This window comes from Telmatherina bonti, assembly GCF_933228915.1.
Source record: "Telmatherina bonti genome assembly, chromosome: 17".
Lineage (NCBI taxonomy): Eukaryota > Metazoa > Chordata > Actinopteri > Atheriniformes > Telmatherinidae > Telmatherina > Telmatherina bonti.
In genome coordinates, this window is record NC_136615.1 from 23,255,705 (window position 1) to 23,280,925 (window position 25,221).

The 25,221-nt window shown below is 36.6% G+C and overlaps 1 protein-coding gene across 1 annotated transcript in view; it reads left to right on the forward strand.

Moving 5' to 3' along the window:
* LOC306768652 (matrix metalloproteinase-17-like) overlaps positions 1 to 25,221 on the forward strand; it is a gene marked incomplete at both ends in the record, with an annotated part of 104,800 nt that overhangs the window by 41,660 nt on the left and 37,919 nt on the right. The window contains 2 exons of the mRNA XM_079257067.1: positions 19,130 to 19,262; positions 20,109 to 20,244. Of these exons, the coding sequence (XP_079113193.1) occupies positions 19,130 to 19,262; positions 20,109 to 20,244 (269 nt within the window). The remainder of the gene's footprint in view (positions 1 to 19,129; positions 19,263 to 20,108; positions 20,245 to 25,221) is intronic.

Here is a 25,221-nt window from a genome sequence, read left to right on the forward strand (position 1 = left end):
GCACACCACCTTTATTTAAATTTGTTTTCAGAGTTTGGAATGAAAGAGAGGAAAATATGGGAAAATGTTTAACTGTAACACGTAGTTGAGTAGAAAGAAAGTACACTCCATATCAGTTAAGAAGTCGCAGCCGTCTTTTATTTATTATTTAGCAGAAACTAAGCCCGAAAGTCCAGAGTACTGTGCAAAGCATGCAATTACACTCTCATGATTCTTTTCCTTTTCAACCGTTCTGTTGTATGTTGTGTTTTCCAGGTTATTGTCCAGTTGCATGATCAATGTGAAACACACGCTGACTCTTGGTCTGATGGATCTGTGATACTTTAGTTGGGAAAGGATTTTTTGTTTTACTTACTGATGACAAGGTGTGCAGGTCCAATTAATCATCCCTTTGTCACAATACTTCACAATTCATATGAAGTGTTTTTGTTGGTTTTATGTTGTATTTTTTTTCCAAACATGGTGCAGTCCATTGTGTCTCATGTCCTGTCTTAGCTCTGGACTTTCAAAAGTTCATTGTGTCGGGAGTTTGGAACGGCAGGAAGCTTTTTCTCCTGGCAATTCTTCCAAACAAGGCGCACTATTTCAGTCATCTCTAATTTTACTTTCATGGACTTTAACATTAAATATTGCTGACTAAGGCCTGCAGAGTCGGAGATGTAGCCCTCAGGTTTTCTTCAGTTTCCCTTCCCATTGCACAGGCAGACCTTTGGGTGAACTTGCTGGGATGTTAACTTTTGGGTGGACTGACAGTTGTATTGAACGTTTTCCATGTGTGAATCATCTTTTTCATAGCAAAATGATGGACTTTTGTTTGGAAAAGTCTGATGGACAGCAACAGTCTTGATGTTTTTATAGAAGTACTCACAATTTTTAATCAAGTGTATTTGACTAGCAGCACCAAGCTACTACTTACATGCTTTATCCCCGTGGAAACGGTTAAGATGGAGTTAGTGTTTTTTCACACACTGCTTCTGTATTTCGGTTTAGTTTTCTTAAATAATTTAAAGACTCACAATATGTTATGAGCACTTTCTTTTATACATGATTGCATGTTACTGAGTATAATCTTCACTAAACCAATCAAAGTTAATTTGAACACATTTTAAATAATTTATTTTGTATAAATTAGGATGATGTTGATTAAAAGTAGAGTATGCTAAACAATAGAAGTGACCACAAACAGTGGAGGACCATGTGTTGCATATAGTGTATAAAAATAGCCAGTCTATCAGAGTTTTATATTGTCTGTTTGTGATGATAGATATATGATAGGTTTTTCCTGAAAAAAGAAATTATGGATTTTTTTTTTTCTTTTTCCCACATAAATATCTGACTCAGATGGGATTTTGGTGGGCAGTATAACCAAAACTTTCCTTTTTGATCTAAAAAACAAAAATGTTTTTAGAAAATTTCCTTCATAGCTTATATTTTCTTTCTGTCTTCTTTAAACCATGAACTATTTGGGCAATTCCACCAAATCCTTTTCATCATACCACATGTTACATTTCACTTGGAGACTCACCAGGCCACAAAACATCCATCTGCTTTCCTCTCCATTCTGAACAACAAATGCTAAATACCTCAATTTAACACTAATTATCAGGACAATGCTGCATTTTTGTTAATGCGTCAAGATCTCTTAAGAAACAGTCTTGTTTCTAGAGGCTTTTCTATAAATATGTAATCAACTGGCACAGCCCAGAGTGCATTTGGCTGTGGTGATTTTCACTGTACATGATGATTTATGGGATTATGTGTGACTTTCTATTTGCAGTTAGAGATGTTAGAGTGAGAAAGGCTGTTGCTCATTTTCACTCACTCCAGTACAGTTGTCAAGAAGAAGGAAGTCCTGTTAGTTTGCAAAGCCTAAGACAACAGGTGAGGAATATTCATTACAGAAACGGATAATGTCTTGGCGCAGCGTAATTCTCACATTTTTGCTGTCTGGCGGTTCAGCTTCATTGTTTTCGTCGGTGATCAAACATGAACGTGAAACCATTTCGGTATGTCAGCTAAAACCTCTCCTTTGCAAATTTTAGATCGTCTCCCTTTTCACCCAATCAGTTTGCACAGGTGAGACCGAACCTTTCATTTCTTCAAGCCGTGGCATTTGCTTAAAAAATCCCCCCGTGGCTTTGGTTTTTATGAGGTCTTTAGTCAAACACACAAACTGTCACAGCCTGCCTGTTATATCATCCCAGTGTAATACTTTAAGTAAACGATTTCTCAAAATAAGCTGGTGATATCAAACGGAAAGCTGCTTCAGCTGCTTTAGAGAACGATAGCATCGCTGCTGCTTTTTGCATACACTCTCAGGGTGATACGGAGAGAGGCTGTTGAGAGAAATGTGCTAGCCTGAAAGCTGTTACCAAAAGTGACACTATGGGACTTTTCTCTGATGGTCTGTTAGTGGTTTTCATTAATTTAAAATATCTTGATGTTCTTTTGCTGCCACCAGGAATTCCTTAAAATGACAGAAAAGCTGTTTTTGTAATATTTCAGTGTTAAACATTTATGGCAAATATGTAACATTGACCATTAACGCAGAGGTGAGACAACACCATGTTTCCTCGAATGAGATAACCATTAAAAATTATTTAACTAGCTAGCTGATTATTTATAATCATAAATATAACCAAGAGATGTTGTCAAAGCGGGTTGATTGGTTACCCTAAATACATGCTCTAAGTTAATCTAAATTGCCCATAGGTGTGATCATGAGTGGTTGTTTATCTCTGTGTGCCGATGGATTGGTGAGCTGTCCAGGGTGTACCCTGCCTGTCGCCCAAAGACTGCTGGGATAGGCTCCAGCTTCCCCTCAACCCTTAACTGGACTAACAGGTTAGGATAATGAATGAATGTGATCAAAGGTACTGCCCGCTAGTGGCAGCAGGAGGTAAAATTAATCACACCAGAAACCTGCCTTGGAGCAAACATAATTTAAAGTGAGTTTTACATAATTATATAATTATATAATAGAAATTAAAAACAGATTTTTTTTTTTTTTTTTTTAATTGGGGAAGGATGGTGTTTTGACATCTTGCTGTAGTTTCAGCCATGTCACACCAGGTAAAAAAGTCCCTCGTCTGTTTTTAGGGGCTGCAGTCCAACTAACATGCTGAGGAATCACTTGACAAAAAGCTGTTGAGGAAAGCCATTTTGTTTGAATATGGATTTTTAGATGTTACTCTGCTCCAGCACATCCTAAAACTGTAAACCTTCAGGACCGGATCTGAGTAAAACCATTTTCTCACAATTCCTGGTTAGAATATTGAAACTACTTTGTTTAGGTTGGATAATGATCGGTTTTGTCTAAAATACAATCTCTTATCATAACTATGATCACCTAAATAGAGCTTATTTTTCTGTTTGCCTTGGTGACACCTCAGCACAGCACATTACTATAACACGCTCACTTCCTCTGAGTGTAGGTGATAAAATCGCATCCCACAGTCAGCTAAATGAATACCATTTTCACACTTTATATGAGGTCACATTCATCACCACTAGAGGTCGGATATATAGGATATATTTTTTTAAAAATATATATGGAGTTCTTTTCCACTGCAGGAATGAGCCACTTAGTTTGGTTTGTAGTGGAGGACAATCATTTTTCATCCAAACACGCAGTTATTCGAAGAATAAAACATATAGAATATATAGAATATAAACATAAATTCAGCCAGTGTTTGCACATTTTTTACAGCCTTGGAAATGCGTCAAATCACAACAACTTTGATGAAACTGCGACCAATCTTATCACTCCTCCATGTGACATGGCTCACATATCAACTTTTTTTTTCGGCACCATGCATGACACTTCCCCTGCAGGTTAAGAAGCTACCATACATACAGGAGCTGCAGGTCCTCAAAGCCGCTGGCTCAGGTGTGAATCCTGGATTTGTCACGGCATGTCACCCCTGCTCCTCGCTCTCTCTGACATGGCGTCAACCAGCTGTGGAATCAAGACCCCCTAACCTAGAACTATTTTCCATTGCATTGTGGTGGAAGAGAAACAAAAGCTGTCAGGTGAAAACAGCGAGACGTGGGAACAGACTGAACAAATCACAGTGATGAGATAAAGAAACTTTAGGCACTTTTTCAAGTAAAAAGAAAATCATAAAAAACACAGCAACTTAAGTAGGAACTTTAGACAAAAACTGCTGTAAAATCAGGAATTTAAGTTGAAACTATCACAAACTACTTTTTGACCAGTGATTGTGGGCAATTAGTGAGAAGCTGTTGGCAAGGTGAGTTTATTTACAATATGTAGCCCGAGGCAACAACAGGGTTATTCAAAGTGCTTTACAGAGACAATAAAACATCTGAATATAAGAAGCATAATTTAAAATTAAAAAAAAAAAGAAGGCAAGAAAAAGGAATAAAGAAATATGCAGGTATGGACTCAAAATAAACTTAAAACTCTTTTGAATGAAATGTACTGAAATGCAGCTGAGAACAGGAGGGTCTTTAATTTTGATTTAAATAAACTGACAGTTTCAGCTGATCTGAGACTTTCTGGGACTTTGTTCCAGACATGCAGAGCATTGCAAGCTGAATGCAGCTTCTCCATGTCTTATTTTGACTCCAGAAACCTGATCCAAATGACCTGAGTGGTCTGGTTTTTAATGGGACAGGAAGTCTCTGATGTAATAGCATTGTCTCAAATGGCATAAAAATCTAAATTTACCAGAGAGCATTGGGCTGCCATGTTTCAGTTCACCCTGGTCCAGGGGCATCAGGTCCTCCAGACCCAAGTTCTTGGATTTAACATTATTGTGTGTTGTAGCATTTAAAAAAAACACATTCCAAATACTGGACACATATCTGGCTAACTTTTGATTTTCATGTTTTACTTGTCTGTGTTTTCTTTTATTTTTCTTGTGCTTACAGAAGCCGCAAAGAAAAATCTGTTTACCGTGCATGCCTTCAATTGGAATTTTATTAGTCATAAAAATCTGAAGTTTATTTAATTTTTTTTACTATTATTTTTGTAGCTTGATATAATGAGTTAATTTGCTTAATTTGATGATGCATATCCTACATTGCTACCAAGATACCTTTTAACCATATAAAGTCAAGTATCATATTGGTGCATACAGTTATTGAGACATTTTGCATCACTTTATGGCAGAAACTTTACTCAAAAACCTGTTGTACACCATTTAGTACTGGTCTCCTGCTGGTTGGTGGACACCAGAAAGCAGAAGATTACACTACAATAATGTTGACCAATGACATTGGTTAATGGTTAATAAACATTGAAAATACCAAAAGAAAAATTGTTAAAAAAAAAAAAAAATCAGATTTTATTAAAGGGCCATAAAAGACTTCAGATTTAAAACATGGACCTTTCTGCCCATTCCTTCTAAAGTTGGGGCTTTAAATGGTTAAAGTTTTTCCAGCACTTCGCTGTAAGAAGTAGCAAGTTGTTTTATAAGCGACTGACGGACTGGAAAATAAAGGTTTACCTTTTCCCCCAGAGACGTTGAAGAACAATGTAAACACTAAAGTGGCCACTGCTACCTCATTGAGCACTGAGAGACAGTAAGGTCATGAGGTTAAACATCTCCTGGCGATTCATTTCGTGTCAGTAAGGCTGAGGTCGACGGGACTCAGCAGCTGTTCGTCGGGAGGGGAAAAACAGACGGATGTTTTTGTCAGATGGATCCCACAAGCAGGAGCATGAAACAGTCAGAGCTTTATGTAGAGGGAGACAGGGTGGTAGGGTGAGCACTGACCTCTTGGGAAATCAGAAAGAAAATTCATCCCATCTGACAGGAAGTGTTTTATGACGTTGAAATGACTTTAATCTGCAACAGCAGAGGGAGGAAGTGTCGCGGAGATAAATACAGAATGCTTCTTTTTGTCCTCAACATCCGTATTGGCTCTTTCTGCTTTAATCTCTGTGGGGATTATCAGTCTTATTTTCATCACAACACACCACTTTACTCGAGGCATTGAACAGATAGGTCAATGAAAGAAGAAGAAATGGGAATAGAGAGGTAGAAAACAAGAAACAGAGAGATGAAAGTGAAGAAGAAATGCCTGTGAAGCAATTTATCCATGGCTGTGCATGATTAAATTGGAGCTGACTCCGAACACAAACAGTTTTAAAGTCTTAGATAACGCGGCTCATCTAATGATTGCAAACACTTTACCGCGATATGATTAGAGACGCTGTAAAGCTGTGTGCATGTGATGTTATTATAAGAACCTAATGTAAATTTAAAATGTTCAAGTTGTACATTTAATATGTTTTCTTTTTCAAATTAAAGAAATACGGTAAACTAAGTTTATATTTCCGATTAAATTTTAAATGCATTTAAAAAGTTAAATAAAAAAGATATAACTCCCCTTTAGGGAAAACTAACGTATTTTTCATTTATTTCATTAATTGATGTGATCTATATGGAGAAAAATACACTACTTAGGTACTAAGGCTTACTGAAGTATTTCTTGCTTTAACTGTTAAAAAGTACAGAAGCTTCATTAATTCAAATAGTTTTCAATAAAAGTGTCAATGTCCTCTGTAATGCAACTGTAATAAAGCTTTTTGGCCTCTGTCAGAGAAAACCAAATAAAGTCTATTGATAGCATGCAGTAACAGTGAAGCAAGCCTCTTTCCGATTTCCCTTTAAATAAGAAGTCTTACAATATATTATATATTGTGAGACCTCCATGTTTCAGAGTTTAAGCAGAAACAGAAAATTATTTTATTATCTCTTTCATTTTTGTTGTCCAACAAAGCCTAAGGCTGTGGTACTCCTGGTCTCCAGTTTTACTTTTTTTTTTTTTTCCATTGCATACAAAGCTACTTTTTTAGTTTGAGATCTTTCAGATGAGTTATTTAAACCAAATACAACACAAAATATTGAATAACTGATTGTTAGCATCACTGATTAGCATGATTAACATGCAAATTTATCAGTAAAAGAACTTATTCTCCTCTTTGGTTTATGTGTGCAGCAGGGACACTGGGAGCGTGACAGCATCAGCTGAAAGACCTCCGGTCCCGTCTCTGTGAGGTGCCGTGTGAGACACTTTTTATTCACAATCATGCAACCTGATTGTTTTCTGAAGAACTATATAACTAATCAGACATAGTGATGTTGTGATGCTCATGAAACAATAAGACACGGACAAGCAGACAGAGACAAGTTGTTTAATCACCACACGGGTTTGGAGTTGATGGTTAACCTGCACATCACCAGTACTTTTTAACTATCATGATGGCATCATAAACCAAAGCAATTTACTGCAATGGCAAGACTAGGAACTGAGCTGTGCCCGATAAACAAACAGAAAAGATTCAAAGGCACATTGTGCTGTTGTTTCTAGCCTTTGTGGTGTCACATTAACACGTTAGTCCACCTCACACCTTTTAGTTTGCTGTGATTATTTCAGTGTAAAATAAAATAAATAAATAAACAAATGAATAAAAAAGTCATACTAGAAGTATAGAAGTATACCTTACCTCAAGTATGTTTTGGACAAAACATCCAGTCAGTTCAGGGAGATGTTACTTTAATCAGACACAAATGTAATAAAACAAGCTATGGATTTGCAACCTTTATAAGCAATGATTATAACTCCATTACTTCGGCAGTTCTCCATGGTGATTTTCCTTTTCTGTTTGACTTGTCCTTATCCTCATACTGTAAGCTTACAAGGCTTCATTTTGTGACTGTATCTATTTTTTAAGACCTGAAGTAAAAGCAGCACTTACATCCAAAAATGCAGTCAACCGTCCTCTCAAAATCACATTTGTTCAAAGCAAGATAAATGAGCAATTACATGCTGAATGGCTGTGGCATTGCATGTTTGGGTTTTTGGCATTTCTTGTTGTCTGCAGCTGCGTTTTCAGGTAGCTTGCAGAATATCTTGTTTTCTGTTTTGGACATTAATATATATATATATATATATATATATATATATATATATATATATATATATATATGGATTTGCAGGGTGTATAGTCGCCCTGCGATGGACTGGCGAGCTGTCCAGGGTGTACCCTGCCTGTCGCCCAAAGCCAGCTGGGATAGGCTCCAGCTTCCCCGCGACCCTGACTTGGAATAAGCGGTTCGGAAAATGAATGAATGAATGAATATATATAGTCTGGCTCTCTGGTATAGGGGAGCATAGAATATATCATGCCGAATCCTGTAGCAGGGTGTTTTACAGCTGCTTTGAGAAAAGCAAAGTGCATCATCTTAGTGTGGGAATGATTGGTGTGCCGGGGGCAAATCAGCTGTGTGGTGCTCAAGTTTTACAGTCACTGCTCCTTAATTCATTTCAATTGCCGTCCTGTTGATGTGCTTCAAAAATGCCAAATAACTCGTCGTCGAACACAAGTGGCAAATTTAAGGAGCCCAAAGTTCAAGATAAGTTCCTAAATTATGTAAAGGAAAGGATTTATGACAAGAAAAAGAAAGATTGTGTAGCCATTTGAACCTGTGCTCAGTTCTGTCTACATTTTACCATCTTTAGCTCCATCTTTAGCTGTCTGATGCTTAAGCTGTATTGATTCAATTTGAAACGAAAAGAAGTGAGCAAAAAACAAAGGTTATCACTGAGAGGTGGATCGGAATTGCTAAAGACGCTGCAAAAGGCAAGGCAAACTTGGCATGTGCAGCTTTAGCACAGAGCTTTGACTGTTTTATTTCTGATCTAAATTCAGAAATTCTTGAATGCATCATGGTTCCATGTATGCTGTCTTTATATAATGCCGCATCAAATCAGTGTGTCTGACAAAGTTCCTCTCTTTGTCTTCATCTTGACCTTAGAGCCGCAAGAAGGCCCAGCTGCCTCTCTAGTGCTCTTGCTAACTTGCTGTTGCTTTCTCATCAGTCTACCTGTCCTTCCTCCCTGTTTCTTTTCTTTCCCCTGTGCCTCTGTTTAGTAAGAAACTGATTGAAATCATATCTCTGCTGAGTGACCTCATGTCAAGATGTAGCAGGAACAAAGCTGAGTCTGTGTGGGAGGGGAAATGGAGCTGGAGACAGACAGGTCAGGGAAGGAGGTGAGGGAGAAAAAAAGTTAGAAGACCAAGGAGAAAAAAAAAAAAAAAAAAAAAAGAAGACCAAGGAAGGACTAGTTTTATTTTTTAAAAAGTTCCCGAACAGATTTAGTGGTCTGTATTTGAGATGAAGAAGTGTGTTTGTGGAGTGTTGATGAAGAAATGTTTTAGTTGATGGTACATGTGGTAATGTCCACATAAATGCCTAAATCCAGGGTTTCCAAGCAGAACATTGTGTTGTGCTAAAATGATCAATGATACTTCACCTGATAGAAGTTGTTATGGTGACCGAGGAACCGTATGCAGCAGAACAGTCCCAAGCTGTCCCAGTTTTCTGTTATAGGATGGATGACCCCTCACATCTTCCTCTGAAAACTAATCCATCAATCATTTTAATTTGTAAAAATCTGTCCTTGCAGCATAAGACTCTTGTCATAAGAAGCCAGTTCCTGAGGAGGTACTTTTAGACTTTGATAGCAAAACTCAACTTTAAACTAGAAATGCTAAGTGCAGGGTACCTAAAGAGAAGAAAAACTATGCCTGTAGTACTTTAAGACCAACCTTTCAATGTTATGAACACAAGCCATAGGTCACAAGGACATACAAATCCATTTAGACTCCGTCTGCAGGATTACTGCAGACATCAGCATCATTAAATGTCCGTTATTGTCAGTACGAGCTACCATACTCGACTGACATTGCAGCACAAAAAGTGAGACGTTAGTTAATGGTTAGAAGTGTGGAAAATAAATTAGATGTAGTCTGTTAGCAGAGCACATCTTAAGGCATGTAAACACCTATGTAATTTCAGTTATTTTTAAAAGTTCAGTTCAAGCTACGCTATACACCACATACCCAAGTCTGGGAATCAAAACTTCACTTAAAATAAGCATCATGAAGAAAATATATAGTTTCACGTTCCAAAAACCTACAAAAAACCCCCCCCCCAAAAAAGTTAATCAATTCCCGAGTGCACCAAGAGTTATGGAATGTTTTCATATATATATATATATATATATATATATATATATATATATATATATATACATACATATATATATATATATATACATACATATATATATATATATATACATACATATATATTTATATAGTTTGGAGACACTTTCCCTTTAAATCCAATGGAAAAGTGTGTCCAGTCCACTGTGACTGGGAGTTTATATATGTATATATATACGTATATGTGTGTGTGTGTGTGTGTGTGTGTGTGTGTGTGAGCATTTATTTGATTACATCTGGCCTCCAGCCTGGTTATGTTCTGCATCAATGTTAATGGTTAATGGAGAGGTTTTTAATCAATATAAAAAAATAACACTGTTCACCGTTAACATCAGTTTGATTTGTTTTTACTGTTTCACCATTTTGGTAAAACAACTATATGAACAGACATTATACTAGCTATAGGATATGACATTAATAAGAAGCATTAGTATTGATCATATTTAAATGTTTGAAGTACAGATTATAAAGAGCTGATAACTGTTAGATCAGGCTACGTCTGAGTCAAGTTCGTATAAAGTTTTATGAGCAGATGCATTGAAAAATAACTGTCCTGTTTACTGTGTGTATACACAATGTTTATTCGCTGTGAATCTTACTGCATTCCTTTCACAGCTGCAATGATTTGAACTGGAGGAGCTGCTACACAGAAAGTCTCATGCTGCTGCAACTCAGCCACATTTGCTTTGCATGAATCCCACAAGTAATGTTAGCTTTGCTTTGTTTCCATCTACGCTGTTATAAATTGTTTTTGAATGATGACGCCAGCATCTTGTTGATCAGTACATCACTCTGTGCTGCACTTGGCTGGTTTGGAGACACAGACCGTACCAGTCAGACTGAAAGATGACCATCCTAAATTTCTGACTCTGCAAATAGTCTAAGCCTGTCTTTAATCGCAAGGCTGTCAACAGGGGTCTTTTATCCTCTCTTTCTGATGCAGGACTATCATTTTTAGCCGCTATCAATGGTTTCCCCAAGATTCTTTCACCTTGCACATTTTTCATCTGGGACAGCTGAGAATCACACACAAAGGCAAAGCTTTAAAAATCCACGTCTTATACTGGCTATTGCACTGTTAATTCCCATGTTCTCTCAGAGCCTGATAATAAACCGACCCATTCAGTTATCTCTTATATTTATATATATATATATATATATATATATATATATATATATATATATATATATATATATATATATATGTATATATATATATATATATATATATATATATATATATATATGTATATATATATGTATATGTATATATATATATATATATATGTATATATATATGTATATGTATATATATATATATATATATATGTATATATATATGTATATGTATATATATATATATATATATATATATATATATATATATATATATGTATATGTATATGTGTATATATATATATATATATATATATATATATATATATATATATGTATATGTATATGTGTATATATATATATATATATATATATGTATATGTATATGTGTATATATATATATATATATATATATGTATATGTATATGTGTATATATATATATATATATATATATGTATATGTATATGTGTATATATATATATATATATGTATATGTATATGTGTATATATATATATATATATATGTATATGTATATGTGTATATATATGTATATGTATATATATATATATATATATATATATATATGTATATGTATATGTGTATATATATATATATATATATATGTATATGTATATGTGTATATATATATATATATATATATATATATATATATGTATATGTGTATATATATATATATATATATATACACATATACATATACATATATATATATATATATATATACACATATACATATACATATATGTATATGTATATATATATATATATATATATATATATATGTATATATATATATATATATGTATATATATATGTATGTATATATATATATATATATATATATTTATATATATATATATACATATTCTAATGATTTTTTAATACTGCTGATTTTTGTACACTAAAAATAACAAAATAAAATTTAGAAAACTCTTTGCTCGTCATTTTTCGTGATTTTAGTTAGGAAAAAACCACACAGCAGCCAAATCATCATTCTGCTGCTATAATGCCCAAGAAGACAAGTAAAAAAATCAATTAAAACTGAAAAATACACAAAAGTCATCTGGTGTCTATCAAATGCCAAATTAAACAATACAACCAATTACTTGATAATGTCAGCACTTTCTCACTTTTTGTTAATTTTTTCCTTCATTAATTCCTTCAATGACTGTTTTATATTCAGTATATGGCAAACCAACACACATGTAAAACTGTAAATAGACTTTGAGTTTACTCTGTGGTGCCAGTATGCTGCCTGTGTTGGCTTGAAAAGTAGCGTTTAAACATTGAGTTTTATGGAGAAAAGGCTGTTATGTTCAGCTTAAATTCACAGCGTTGGGTAGGAAACATGTTTTAACAATGGAAAAACGCTGTGAAATGGGAACTTATAAAAAGCAAACTGGCAACAAACTATACTGAAAAACCACCCTGTGGTTATTAAAACCCAGCCCAGGGGGTGCAGCTACTGGTTGCACTCTGGCCTGCTGTCCGACCTCGCTCTGAAACGCTGTGTAAGGTCAATGGGGAACATGGGATGCTCTTTGTGTGTGGGCATGAAGTGCCTCTTTGTTTTTCGTCTTTTAACCTATGGTATTGATGCTGCTCGTGCATGACTGGCATTCACACACTCCTGCTCTATCTTGTGGTGTGTGAAATCACAGTCAAATGGTCTGTTTTGATGTTTACAAGGCTGTACAACAGAAAGCTCCCTTGAGCACAAGCTTATGTTAAGACTCAGGAGGCTCAGTTTTCGTTCCCTCAATGTTCTTCTCAGTCTTGCCTTTTTTTTTTTTAACAACTATTTTATCCTGTTGTTTTTGCCTTTTCTCATTATATTTCTGTGCCACATGAAGTGTTTTATAGAGTTAGCTTCTGACATTATTTTGCCCTATCACACCCTTTTGCTCACACAAATTACACCCTAGCAGTAGTCACAGTCACTGTACAGTTGCTTATGTAAACAGCAGGCAACCCTGACAGTTAGATTGATGACAGAGTTCGGGATTGTTGACAGTTCAGAACAACAACCTTGCTCGGTATCCGCAAGTACACAGCACAGTGATGTACCAGTTTCTAATAAACAGCCCCAAGGGCATGTGCAGTGGTCATTTCTGCAAAACTGTGCCAAAGTTCTTATAACCTTCAGTTTTAGTTTGGTTTTGCTTTTGTTCTTCATTTCCAACCTGTGCACTCTTACTTTTCTGCCATGTTTAGCAAAGCTTACACTGAGTCTTGTGTAGCTCTCAAAGCAGGTGTTGAAGATGTGTGAGCTAATATCAAACACAAAGGCAGGTTCTAAAGGTGTCTTACGGAGGTTTAATTATACCTTTTTTTTTTTTTTTGTATAGCGCCACTTCACAACAATGTTGTCACAGGGCACTTTACATACACGAATCAACATACACATCAATTCAAGCCAATTCATACATATCCTATAATAGAAACCAACTGATTGCATCAAGTCATGACTTCGATCCAATCCCCCATCCTGAGCATGCACGCGGCGATAGTGGGAAGGAAAAAACTCCCCTTTAACAGGAAGAAAACCTCCAGCAGAACCCGGCTCAGGGAGGGCAGCCATCTGCCTCGACTGGTTGGGGTGGATTCAACAGGAAAGACAGATCAACATGTACAACTGTACCTATTCAGGAAGAGCTGCGTAAAAAAAAGGAGAAATAAGTTACAGACGGCAATATTGGCATATATTTATACATTAACATATTAGAGAAATAGAGCGAGGTACTTCTCAGTGCATCAGGTAACATCCCCATTGCTACATAAATAATGGTTGGCTAGACTACCGATAACTATAAGAGCAATTAGTGTAACCTGGATAGTTGGAACTTGTTTTAGCAACTTATTTGATAGTTAACCAAGCACATTTCATTAATCCTTTATGTATAGGTCCTATTGGTACAATTAAATTAAGCATGCTGTTGTGCTGAACTGAGAACGTTAGCATGTCAGTCAGATCACAAGTATCCCTGCAGTCTGACAGCCAGCCAGTCACCTGGCTGTAATCTCATAGTGCTCAGCCCATTTTGCACGGCCAGGACTGCTGCATCCTTATTGCATTTTGTTTATATGTGCCGAAGATGGAGTAGACGGGTATTGTCATGAAGTCTAATGTCATGTTGCCTCTGATCTTGAAATCCTGTCACCAGGGCAGCATTACAAGCACTGTTTGACAATGAGTTAAAAAATGAGAAGAAATCCACTTTTTGCATGACAAAAGCCAAATCCCATCAACTCTACATGTCACTGGTGGAGCTGAAGAGCTGCTTTAGCAAACAGACTCATTCAGCTCCACTGTTCAAAGCAGTGATGCATCATTCCTGCCTGGGGCATCTTTATTAATATTTATTAATCAAGAAGTTGGAGTCCAACATGACCCTTACGCGCAGGAGTTTGCATGCACCTACCATTCGTCTGAGCAGTTTCAGGGACACAGTGTAAAAACTGTACTAGTTTCTGCACTGCCTTCAGAATACATGAAACTTAGGATCCTTGCAAACAACCTCTTTTCTGGTTTGTTGTCTCCATTGTTCTTTGGTTCTGGTCTCTACCCCTGACAAAAAACAAGAATCCACATTTCTTTGCAAAGCAGAGCGTAGCTGGAAGACAATACAAAAAGTTCTTATTCTTACAAAAGACAGCAAGCCAGAAGGATTCAATCTCATCTGAGACACAAGGATATTGGAATTTCGACATTATTTCTTGTCGTTTTCTGCGTGTTTGCTAATAATACTTGTTTATAAGACAACCAAAGTCTCAGCCATCTGCATGACGCCTACTTTGCCATGGTTTATCATAGATTTAGAGCGAATAAACTGATGGTTGGCTTTGATTTTTCTGCTTTCTTGCTCATAGCACCAAAATGTTTGCCATCAAGCTACCCTTTTCTATTTCTTTGCCTTTCTTTAAAGAATCTAGTGCAATCAATCATGGCCTCTGGTATCATTTAATTTCCCTGCAGGCATTTATTTAGGTGCCTGAGCACTCAGTCAGCAACTGATTTGTGAAATTCAAATAAATTAACTTTGGTTTCTACATGCTGCTGATTGTTGAAAAGTTCCTTGTTGCACGCTGTGCTGCGAATGTGTCTCCAGGATTTTAGATCAGCTGCCACTCAGCAGTCTTCTGTTTGGTTCTGGACGGATTGGTAAGTCTGCTCCAGGTGTCTGTCATGAAAACTAAATAAAAACTTTATATGTACTCAAATTTCTTATTTGCCTGCCCATTCACTTAGTTATTAGTTCTACACATGATCCTAGCCTTTAAACATGCTTCTGCCTGTAATTATTACCTGAAGCTCCTTGTTTGTTTGCCTCTCACTGTCTTAAAGCAAAGATTTTTAATGGTAATTACAACTGCAATTGATCTGTAAGAATCTTATACAGTATATTAATAAAAGGTCGACTGAAGCATAGCAAATGAAATGCATTAGTACTATGATTTTTTGTGTTTTTAATTTTTTTTTTAAATATTAAAGCATAACAAAAGTTATTTTAAATGAAGTCAGTGACATGATGTGAAACTGTTTTTGCACCACATTAGGCAAGATGCTGAACCTTTATCTGCTGGTTTTACTGGCCTGACTCCATGCTGCTGTTACCTCGTGAGACTTGGGGAAATTCAGATGGAAATTTAACAACAGGGATCAATATCAGTCCTTTTTTTTTCCTGTAGCTCCTGTAGAACATTCAGTCTGCTGACATATCATTCAGTCTGTGAAAGGTGAATTGCTCTTGAACTTTAAAGTGCTTCGCTAGAAGCTCCTGCTCAGCAGTACCTGCCCCAGATTTGCAATCCTTTTGACCCAGACTACAACTACAGTATAGCAACTGTTTCAGGAGCTTTTTCATGATGCTGAATACTTTTTGGGTGTGTTATTGGAAGGGGGTCGGGGGAGGGGGTGTAAAATCTCTACTGTATACATGCTTTTTACTTTTTTTTCCCTCCCAGATAGAAAGGATGACTTGATATCTCAGTCACTCATCTGTTCTGGGATAGCTGCAGATACTAAAAGTGCCTTCAGCATATTAACAGTAATATATGTTAATATGTTTTATAACTATATAAATAGGAAAGTATTTCTTCTGTTTATTATATTAAGTAGTATTTGCCTTATTTTTAGGCAAATACTTTTTAGGTGAATACTATCATTTTTTGTAGTTTATGCAAAGGATTAGGGTTGGGGTTCCACCATCCTATAAATGACTATGAATAAAAGAGCAAATACAGCGTTACAATTTTATTTCAACTGACTTCTTGTGTTTTTGTTTTTTTTTTTATCTTAGAAGCAAAATCAATCCAGATATCATTTTTATATATTGGAAAAAAACTGAATATAGAAGCTGTTATTTAAACTCACATTTACTCATAGTTCTGCTTGGTTGCTCAACATTTCATATTTTTTCAGGAAAGAGTTTTCTTGTCAAATATTTGGATTCTGTGAACTTGTCTTTCTCATATGCAAAGTCAATCAGGTGAGAGAGCAAATACCAGAAGAACCAAAGTCCCTTATTTTATTCATTGGATTTGGACGGCGTTGCCAAGGGAAACTATTTGCTTTACTATTTGTTTTTATTACTCAAAACAATCTGAAAATAAATCAATCAAAAAAATAAATAAAATAAAAACAACTGATTGTCAGGAAGGCAAATCATTGGGGAGGTAAAGCTGAGATTGGTGGAGATCAAGAGATATGATGAAAAGCAGTAAAAAGGGACAGATTTAGATAACAGAGGACATATTTTATAGAAATGTGTGATTATAAAGATTTGCAGGAAGTTAAATTTGGATTTTGACAATTAAATATATAAAGGTCTTCACTAATGAGCAACCTGTTATATTAGTTGCACATTTTGCAGGTAACTCTGACCTCCTTTTTTTGTTCTTTGTTTTCTTTACTTCAACAACCCTCCTGCATGTTTTCATTGGTGTAAACATAGTCATTTAGGGGTAAGCAGACAAAATAAAATGATCAAGAATTAGCTAAATCACACAAAAAGTCTCCCTGCAGCAAAAAAACAGATGAATGAATAAATCAAACAAATTAATCTGTTTTTAAGGTTATTTTGAATGCCCCTATTATAGACGGACACTTATAACTGAAAAGGTAAAACAAGCACATTCGGCTCAGTTGACAAAGCTCCAGAAAACCGCAGACTGGAACAAAAGAAATCTGCCTCACATGCTGTTTTCCTGTTGGAACCTACACATACCTCTCTCAGATGAAGTACAAGCGTCATATTTACATACAAAGAAAATTTATTTAGGAACAGAGTCTCACTACAAACTCATATATCTATATATATATATATATATATATATATATATATATATATATATATATATATATATATATATATATATATGTATATCTATCTATCTATCTATCTATCTATATATATCTATATCTATATATATATATATATATATATATATATATATATATATATATATATATATATCTATATATATATATATATATATATATATATATATATATATATATATATATATTATAATTCAGATGTGACTAATAACATCCATTCTGGCTGTGTTGCTGTTTTAACTGCTAAAAAAATGTCTGTTTGAACACGTTATTATTATATAAGGGAAAGTCAAATCAAATGTGCGAAGGAAGAAAAATGGTAGGAACTTTGGAAAAGAAAAGTGAGGAGGTGTTAATATGCAACTTCAGTCACAAAAAGGATCTGATGCTCTGGGAATCAGTGAAACATAGGGATGCTGAAACAGTAACTGTGGATTCAATCAATATTTAAAAACTGAATAAGAGAAACGATTTCATATGAATGTAGAAGCTCTTAAAGCTGGGGTAGGTAATCTTGCTCAGAAGCATTTTTTTTCAACTTTGGGTGAAGTGGTTTCTCATCCCGATAGTAGTCTATACATTTTGTAATCATGTACAATAAGAAACATAGTTAGACCCCTCTGTTTACTTTAAATATGTCAAAACTCTAACCAATCAAAACGTTCGGGCCGAATTGAAGTTGTTCATTTCTTATATTTTGTAAGCTTCTTCTCCTGGCTCTCCTCCTCCCACAGCACAAACCTGATAGCCACACCCTGCATATAAATAGTGTTAGGATGAAAATACAAAGTAGTGAAGAAGAAACTCGGAAGGTAAACATGGCTGAGAAAGGCAGAATGGATTTCCCCGACCCGGCTCAGTTCATTTGCCTCCTCCCGCTAAACAGCTGAGAAAGAGAAAATCATGGGTGGAAAAAGCTGCGAACTAGAAAAGCACTCAGAGCGTGCAAACCTCTGCCAGGGACTTTAAAAAGAAAAAAAAAAAATGGATCCAAATGGTAGGCCGGATCACCACCAAAATGAAATCAGTTCTTTTTTTTCACATTTCCAACAACTCCTGAAAATTTCAATAAAATCTACTCATAACTTTTTGAGTCATCTTTAACACAAACAAACAGATAAATGGTGGTAAAAACATAACCTCCTTGGCGTAGGTCAGAAAAAAGCCTTGGCTCATGCAAGGAGCAAAACCAAAGGGGGAGGAGCCAAGACAGGGTGCTACTTTGACATCTTGCTAGCTCCCCAACATTACCTACTCAAGCTTTAAGGCTAACTTACATTCATTTAAACATAAGGCTTAATACAGAGAACTCTCTATTTAAATCTTTCATTTTTAGGCGTTTCTGATTTATTGTTGTTTGTGGTTGAAGTTGTGCTCATGCAACATGAGGGCCACAAACTGACCTGCAGCCTGTAATCTAAATCTTTGGATGACAGTAATATGTGTGTAAACTGCCTTAGACATGGTTTAGTTTAAATTAGCTTAAAATGTTTGCATCCAGACACAATGCTCTTACATTGTACACACAGAACAGGTGTCAGACATTTGGGATGCTTATAATCCTTTTAATCTCAGGTTTTTGTTTTTTTTTAATCTCCCTCACAGGACTGGCTGAGTAAGTTCGGCTACCTCCCGCCCCCTGACCCAGTGACCGGACAGCTTCAGACTAAGGAGGCTCTGACCAGGGCCATCAAAGCCATGCAGAAGTTCGGAGGACTGAAGGAGACTGGAATCTTTGGTATGTGCCTTTCCTCTCTGAAAGCCTAAAGATAAATGCAGCCCTCGGTTACTTTGTAAGTTCTGAGCATGTCAGTCTATGGTGTAAGTACCTGGGGAAGAATATAAGCTTTGAAATATGTTACAATCTTAGCAAGGAAAACAGAGTGTGGCATTAGAGAGAAGTGAATCAATATCACTGAGACACGACCCTGAGAGGTAATATTTATTTCAGTTTTATGTATTGGGTTGCATTGCATCGCACAGCTGTCTACACACCAGCAGACACCTTGTAAACATAAATCATACTTGCTGTCAGAGAGAGAGGCTGGAATGACAATGCTGCTGTGTGACTACTGTATGTGATTTATGGTGCTCGTATGTGTGAAACAGAGCAGTATATTGATTAGTGGGCCTTCTATTTTCTCACACTCATAATTTCCTGCAGTACATATTGACATTCTCACTCATTCATACCTCAGTTCTCCTGCAAACAGCATCCTTCCTTATTTCTTACATCTACAGCAATAGGAAAGTAGAAGAAGATGCTGTGAGTGATCGTATGAGCCGTGCATGATTCTAAGCAGGTTTATGGTATTGTGTGGTAATCTTGGAGTATGCATATATTTTGTTGATTCAAATGGCTTCTCAAGCCATGCACATGCCATTTTGGGAACATGACTTTCAGCTTCTGAAGCAACCATTTTTAAACAAATGTGAAGCCATATTGTTTGTCTATAAACAGGTGCAATGCATTAAACCTAATATGAGTTCATGTTTGTTGACATTGAAGGGAAGTTGTAACTGTGCTGTACAACGTTGTTAATTTGCAACACAGTTATGTGTCCTCACTTGTGCTGTCCCTCAGACCAAGCCACGCTAGGTCTGATGAAAACACCCAGATGCTCTCTGCCAGATGTATCTGACTCCGAGGTGACCACAGGCCGCAGGAAACGAAGCTTGAACTCGCAGAACAAGTGGAACAAGAGGCATCTGTCCTGGAGGTAGGGCACAATTACAAAACATGGAATGATCACATATAAGAGGTCTAGAATAACTGTAAACAGGTCAAAGAAAAAATGAAGTTACCAGGTTGCAGTGTATTCAGCTAGTCTTACAAGACCAAAAAAAAAAAAGAATTCAGGTCCATTCCACGCTTGCTGACATCCATTGGTAAAGATGGGAATAGAAATGCCAAGAACAGTTGCCATTTGAATGGGCAGTGTCCATCAGGGGCCATCAGACAGACATGTTATCATCACCAAGTGGATCCAGTGGCCTCAGGTGCAGGGATGACTGCACTGTGGGTAACTACTTCAACATTGTATACATGTGTACTGCCCTCTTTAAGGCGTTGCTTATTCCAAATGTTGCTCTAGCACCTGTCAAACAAAGCTAGTACTCCTGTTTAAAAGAGTTTCACTTCACTTTGAGTTGTTTGTCCCTTCCGAGACGCCATAAACGCCAGTACAACAATGGCATCTGCTATATGTGGAGACCCACTGCAAGATATCTTTAATTCTAAAGTAATGAGATAACAAAAGAAACACATTTTTTAATGGTTTATTTTATATTGATGTAAATGACCTTTGATTTTGTTCTGGACTGCACTTTTAAACTATACTGACCATCTTATTGCCTTAATTAGAGATACAATTGTTACATCAGTCTTAATAGTATATCATACATGCAACTCTGAAGCCTGGGTGGACCCTAAATGTTCACTATTTGTTAAAACTTTGAAGTTGTAGATAGAGTAGATTTAATTCTCACTTTCTGTAGAAATCATTGTGTTTTGACAAAATTTGCTTGAAATGAATAGAAAGTAAAGGTATCCGAACATTTTTTGACAAGTCATGGGGAAGTAAACTGCAACAAGCCACTGAATGTTACTTTTGTGCACAATGAACAATAATCCATGTTTTGAGTTTTTCTTTCATAAAATTCAAATGTTCCCGAGTGCGCCCTCTAGTGGCATCCTTCAATAACACCCATGATCCAAACCTTCAGGTGTTGACAACCTGTAGCTGTTTACTTCTCCTGTTGCCCACATTATTAAATTAATTTTAAAAACATTTGTTTGTCCTTTTTATGGGAAATAGCCAAATACCTTCACCAAAGAAAAACAAAAAACATTTTTCAGATTTAAAAAAAAAAAAAAAAAAATAGTACTCAAGTTAGTTAATTACTTCCTTTCTAAAAGTAATGGAGTAAATAATATTTGAATAAATGTAAGATTACTTTTGGAAAATGCCCTAAATTCAGCATATATACAAGCATTAAAAATGGGCAATCCATAACTAGCACTCTGTGGATGACTGGAAAATGGAATTAGACTAGAAATCACTGTATTGTTTGATTCATAACAAATTCATCTGCTATGGCTTCGAAGCAACCGCAAAGAGTCACCTGACTGCTAGAAAAAGTACAGTAGCTGAGCTGCGGGGTGCCAAGAGGAGGTTCTTTGTTTCTACTATTATTTTCAATACTTATTTTATTTCGTTCATTAGATTAAATGGCTGATACAAGCATTAATCTTGTCATATTGAGACTATTGTTCTGTGATTTGGTCCAGTAAAACTAAATGTGACCTGGTGAAGCTGCAGGTGGCTCAGACCAAAGCAGCCACTCAGTTATTCAACGTCCTCATCAGACTAGAGTATCTATAATGAACTACCATCTAACCAGGCTAAGTGTGGGAGATCAGATGCAGCATTCATTGATATCTCTGATCAAACAAGAAGTTGTGCCTAAAACAACTAAAACATTGTCATTTTATTTCCGACACACAATCATTTTACAAGGCGGATTTCAACATGTTTGTTTTATGCTGCTCTCACATGGAGCTTACTTAAAACAGAGGGCGATGAATTACAGAACAATGGTGCCCTGAAATGCATTACTGGATTTTTTTGGTTTCAGATAATAATAATAATATGATCAGCTTGATTCAGTTGATTTTGGCAAAACTCCAGGAAGAGGATCTGCTCTGAAAGGTCAGGAGCTTCATAAGGGGATTTAATAAAACAAACAAACGAACCAGTGTGTGCAGGTAAGTGCTTTAAAAAGGAATTCTATCTGTGCTTATGTGTTAGAGGAAGGCGGTGAGATATACCGTATGGCTGGAATCTGCTGATAAACACATGCAATCCGAGGGGAGTTAAAGACGAGATGATCTACTGTAAGGTGATGCATCTGCCAGCTTGTGTAATGTGTGTTTACCCATGCAGCACAAATCGATGCAGTGGATATAAACACACAGGTGCTCGGAAGTAAATGCAAACATCCAGCAAAAATTTTAAAAAAAGATAAAACCTTGGATATGCACACATACCCAGAATGAATTTTTTTTTTTTTTTTTTAAATTGGAAAAGGCATGTTAATTTTATTTGGTTTACAAACATCACTAGGCTAATTTAACAAAGCGGACTTTGGTTAAAAAAAAAAAAAAAGGCTAAATGAAATTTAAAGATGTGCAATTCAATTCATAAATGTAGTTTTAATGATTAGCCTATGAACATCCTGACAGAGCTGTGACATAAATCAAGGAGAGGGGCGATGTAGTGCCTCCGGAGTCTAGATGCTAATGGTGGTGAAGGAGCACAGGTTGCGGACAGATGAGACGGCAGATTGAAAGTCAGCCTGGAGGAAGTTGACAGCAGAAATTCATTTTAAAAGACTCGTTGGCTTGAAAAAATTAAAAGGAAAAAAGCTGAGAGTTAAAATGAAGTTGGTTTGACAGTTCAGGAAAATGGAAGTGACAGAAGAACAGAGCAGGAGGAAAAGTCCTTACACCTGGAAATGAGTCAGGCTTGATGGAACAGATTATAATTAAACTTATATAAGTGTCTTAATGGATGTAGTCACCTTGAAACCACCCAGTGGTTTGTACACTTCTGCTCTGAACCTTTAAAGCTGCCACTTTGTCCATCACTGTTGGGGTTTCTAACATGAGGGGGGGGGGATGACAATCCAGTTGCAAGTTAATGAAAAGATACCATCCCCAAAGTGCAACTTCCCTTCTCTCCTTCCCTTTAACTGGGACTGTGACAAAAACATGATCAACATGCTGCGTTAAAGACAACGTGAGACTATTGATTGGGATAACTCATTAGAGTAGTGGTAACCGACTTGCTGGTCATTAGAAGAGATTACAGATTATTTCAGTCTGTACTTCGGAGTGGACCAACAACTAAGACGGTCTGAATGTGTGGAGGTGAGTGAACTAAACTAATAGGAAGGCAAGAAAAAAAACAAAAGAAATTGAGTCATTGGTGTCATTTTGGCCAGAATGAAGACAAAATCAAGCGAGATGAAGTGAGAAAGTAGGACATCGTGGCACCAGAGGATTGGAGTAACAGGTCGATGAGCAGGAACCTTCAGCTGAGGAGGAAAGCTGCTGAAGTGAGGTCAAGCGAGTGAGGAGGTTCTGGAAAGCAGATGAAAAGAGACAGAGTCCAGACAGAGCAGAGAAGGTGGAGACCATGAGATGGTGGGATGATGGTCCTGTCCTGTTCTGTTCTAATTGTGTAACGAGGGGCTTAAAATTTGTCATAATTTCCTCCATACTTTACCACTTCAAGCTTTTAAGAGTCCAAGCACGCAGCCACAGTGTGAATTCTACCATTATATGAGCATTATATGGCAAAATCTCAGTCGTAGAGGCTTCCACAATCTAAACTCTCTACTGTGATTTATCACACCTATATGTAGGCATTGGATTTAAAAAAAAAAAATAAAAAAAAACCTTCCAACCCTGATTCCCTACAAGTCGGGCTCATCCAGGCAGGATCAGCTGGACAGCGGGAGTGTTTTCAGCAGCTGCTCGGTCTGTGAGAGCAATGGCTTCAGAGGGATGAATCACCTGTCACCAGGGGCAAGATAGTCACGGCTTATTGAAAACAAATTACCTGGACACTTTGTCCCTCTGGCACTTCCCAGTTGAAATAATCCTCCACATCAGTGGAGGCTTTCAGTCAGAGGTTCAAACATTTTCTCAGGGCGTCGGGATGTGATTGCATGAGGGGTTGCCGTATGGTCTCTGCTGACCTGGAAAAAAAAATGAGGTGGCAGGCGGCCAGAGCGGCACACTGTACTGAGGCTACAAAGTCAAAAATCTGCTGAAGGTGACCAACGTGCACGCTGCTGTGAGGATCAGTTGTTAAATAACTGCAATACTTTTTTCTTTTCTTATAACCCGGCTTTTCTTTGTGCTACACCTGCCAGCCATCTAGAGCCAGTCTCATGACCCACACCGTCTCTGTCAGCACAGGGACACCACCTTTCTACTCCCACGCTACTGAAAGCTGACATTAACAAGGCTCATCTTTTGTTAAAAAAGAGGGGGTGAAATAATCTCCACCTGCAACTCCTGCTAAAGAGCAAATAGTTTAAGTTTTAAACACAACCCTGTGGATTCTTTGATTTTCAGAGATTTTATGGTTACTTACAGAGGATAGAAAAAGTTTACAAACAACTTTTTTCACATTCAATTCAGCTTCATTTGTATAGCGCCACTTCACAACAATGTCGTCTCCAAGTACTTTACAGACACATCAGTTCAAGCCAATTCAGAATAAATAGCCATGTTAAGAGAAACCAAGTGATTGCATCGAATCTTGACTTATATCCAATCCCCTTTCCTGAGCTGCATGAGGCAACAGTGGGAAGAAAAAGCTCCCTTTTAACAGGAAGACAAAGCCTACAGCAGAACCCTGTTCAGGGAGGACAGCCATCTGCCTCGACTGGTTGTGATGGAGAGAAGAGGAAAACCAATCAACATGTACAGTAGCTTTTATTCAGGAAGACCTGTGGAAAAAAGAAAAATATGTTAATGATGGCAATACTGTCATATATTTATACATGAAGGAAAAGGAGCAAGGTACTATTCAGTGCATCAGATGACGTCCTCATGGCTGCATAACTGATGGATGGCTAGAATACCCCTAGCTACAAGAACATAACCTGGAAAAGTACATGCA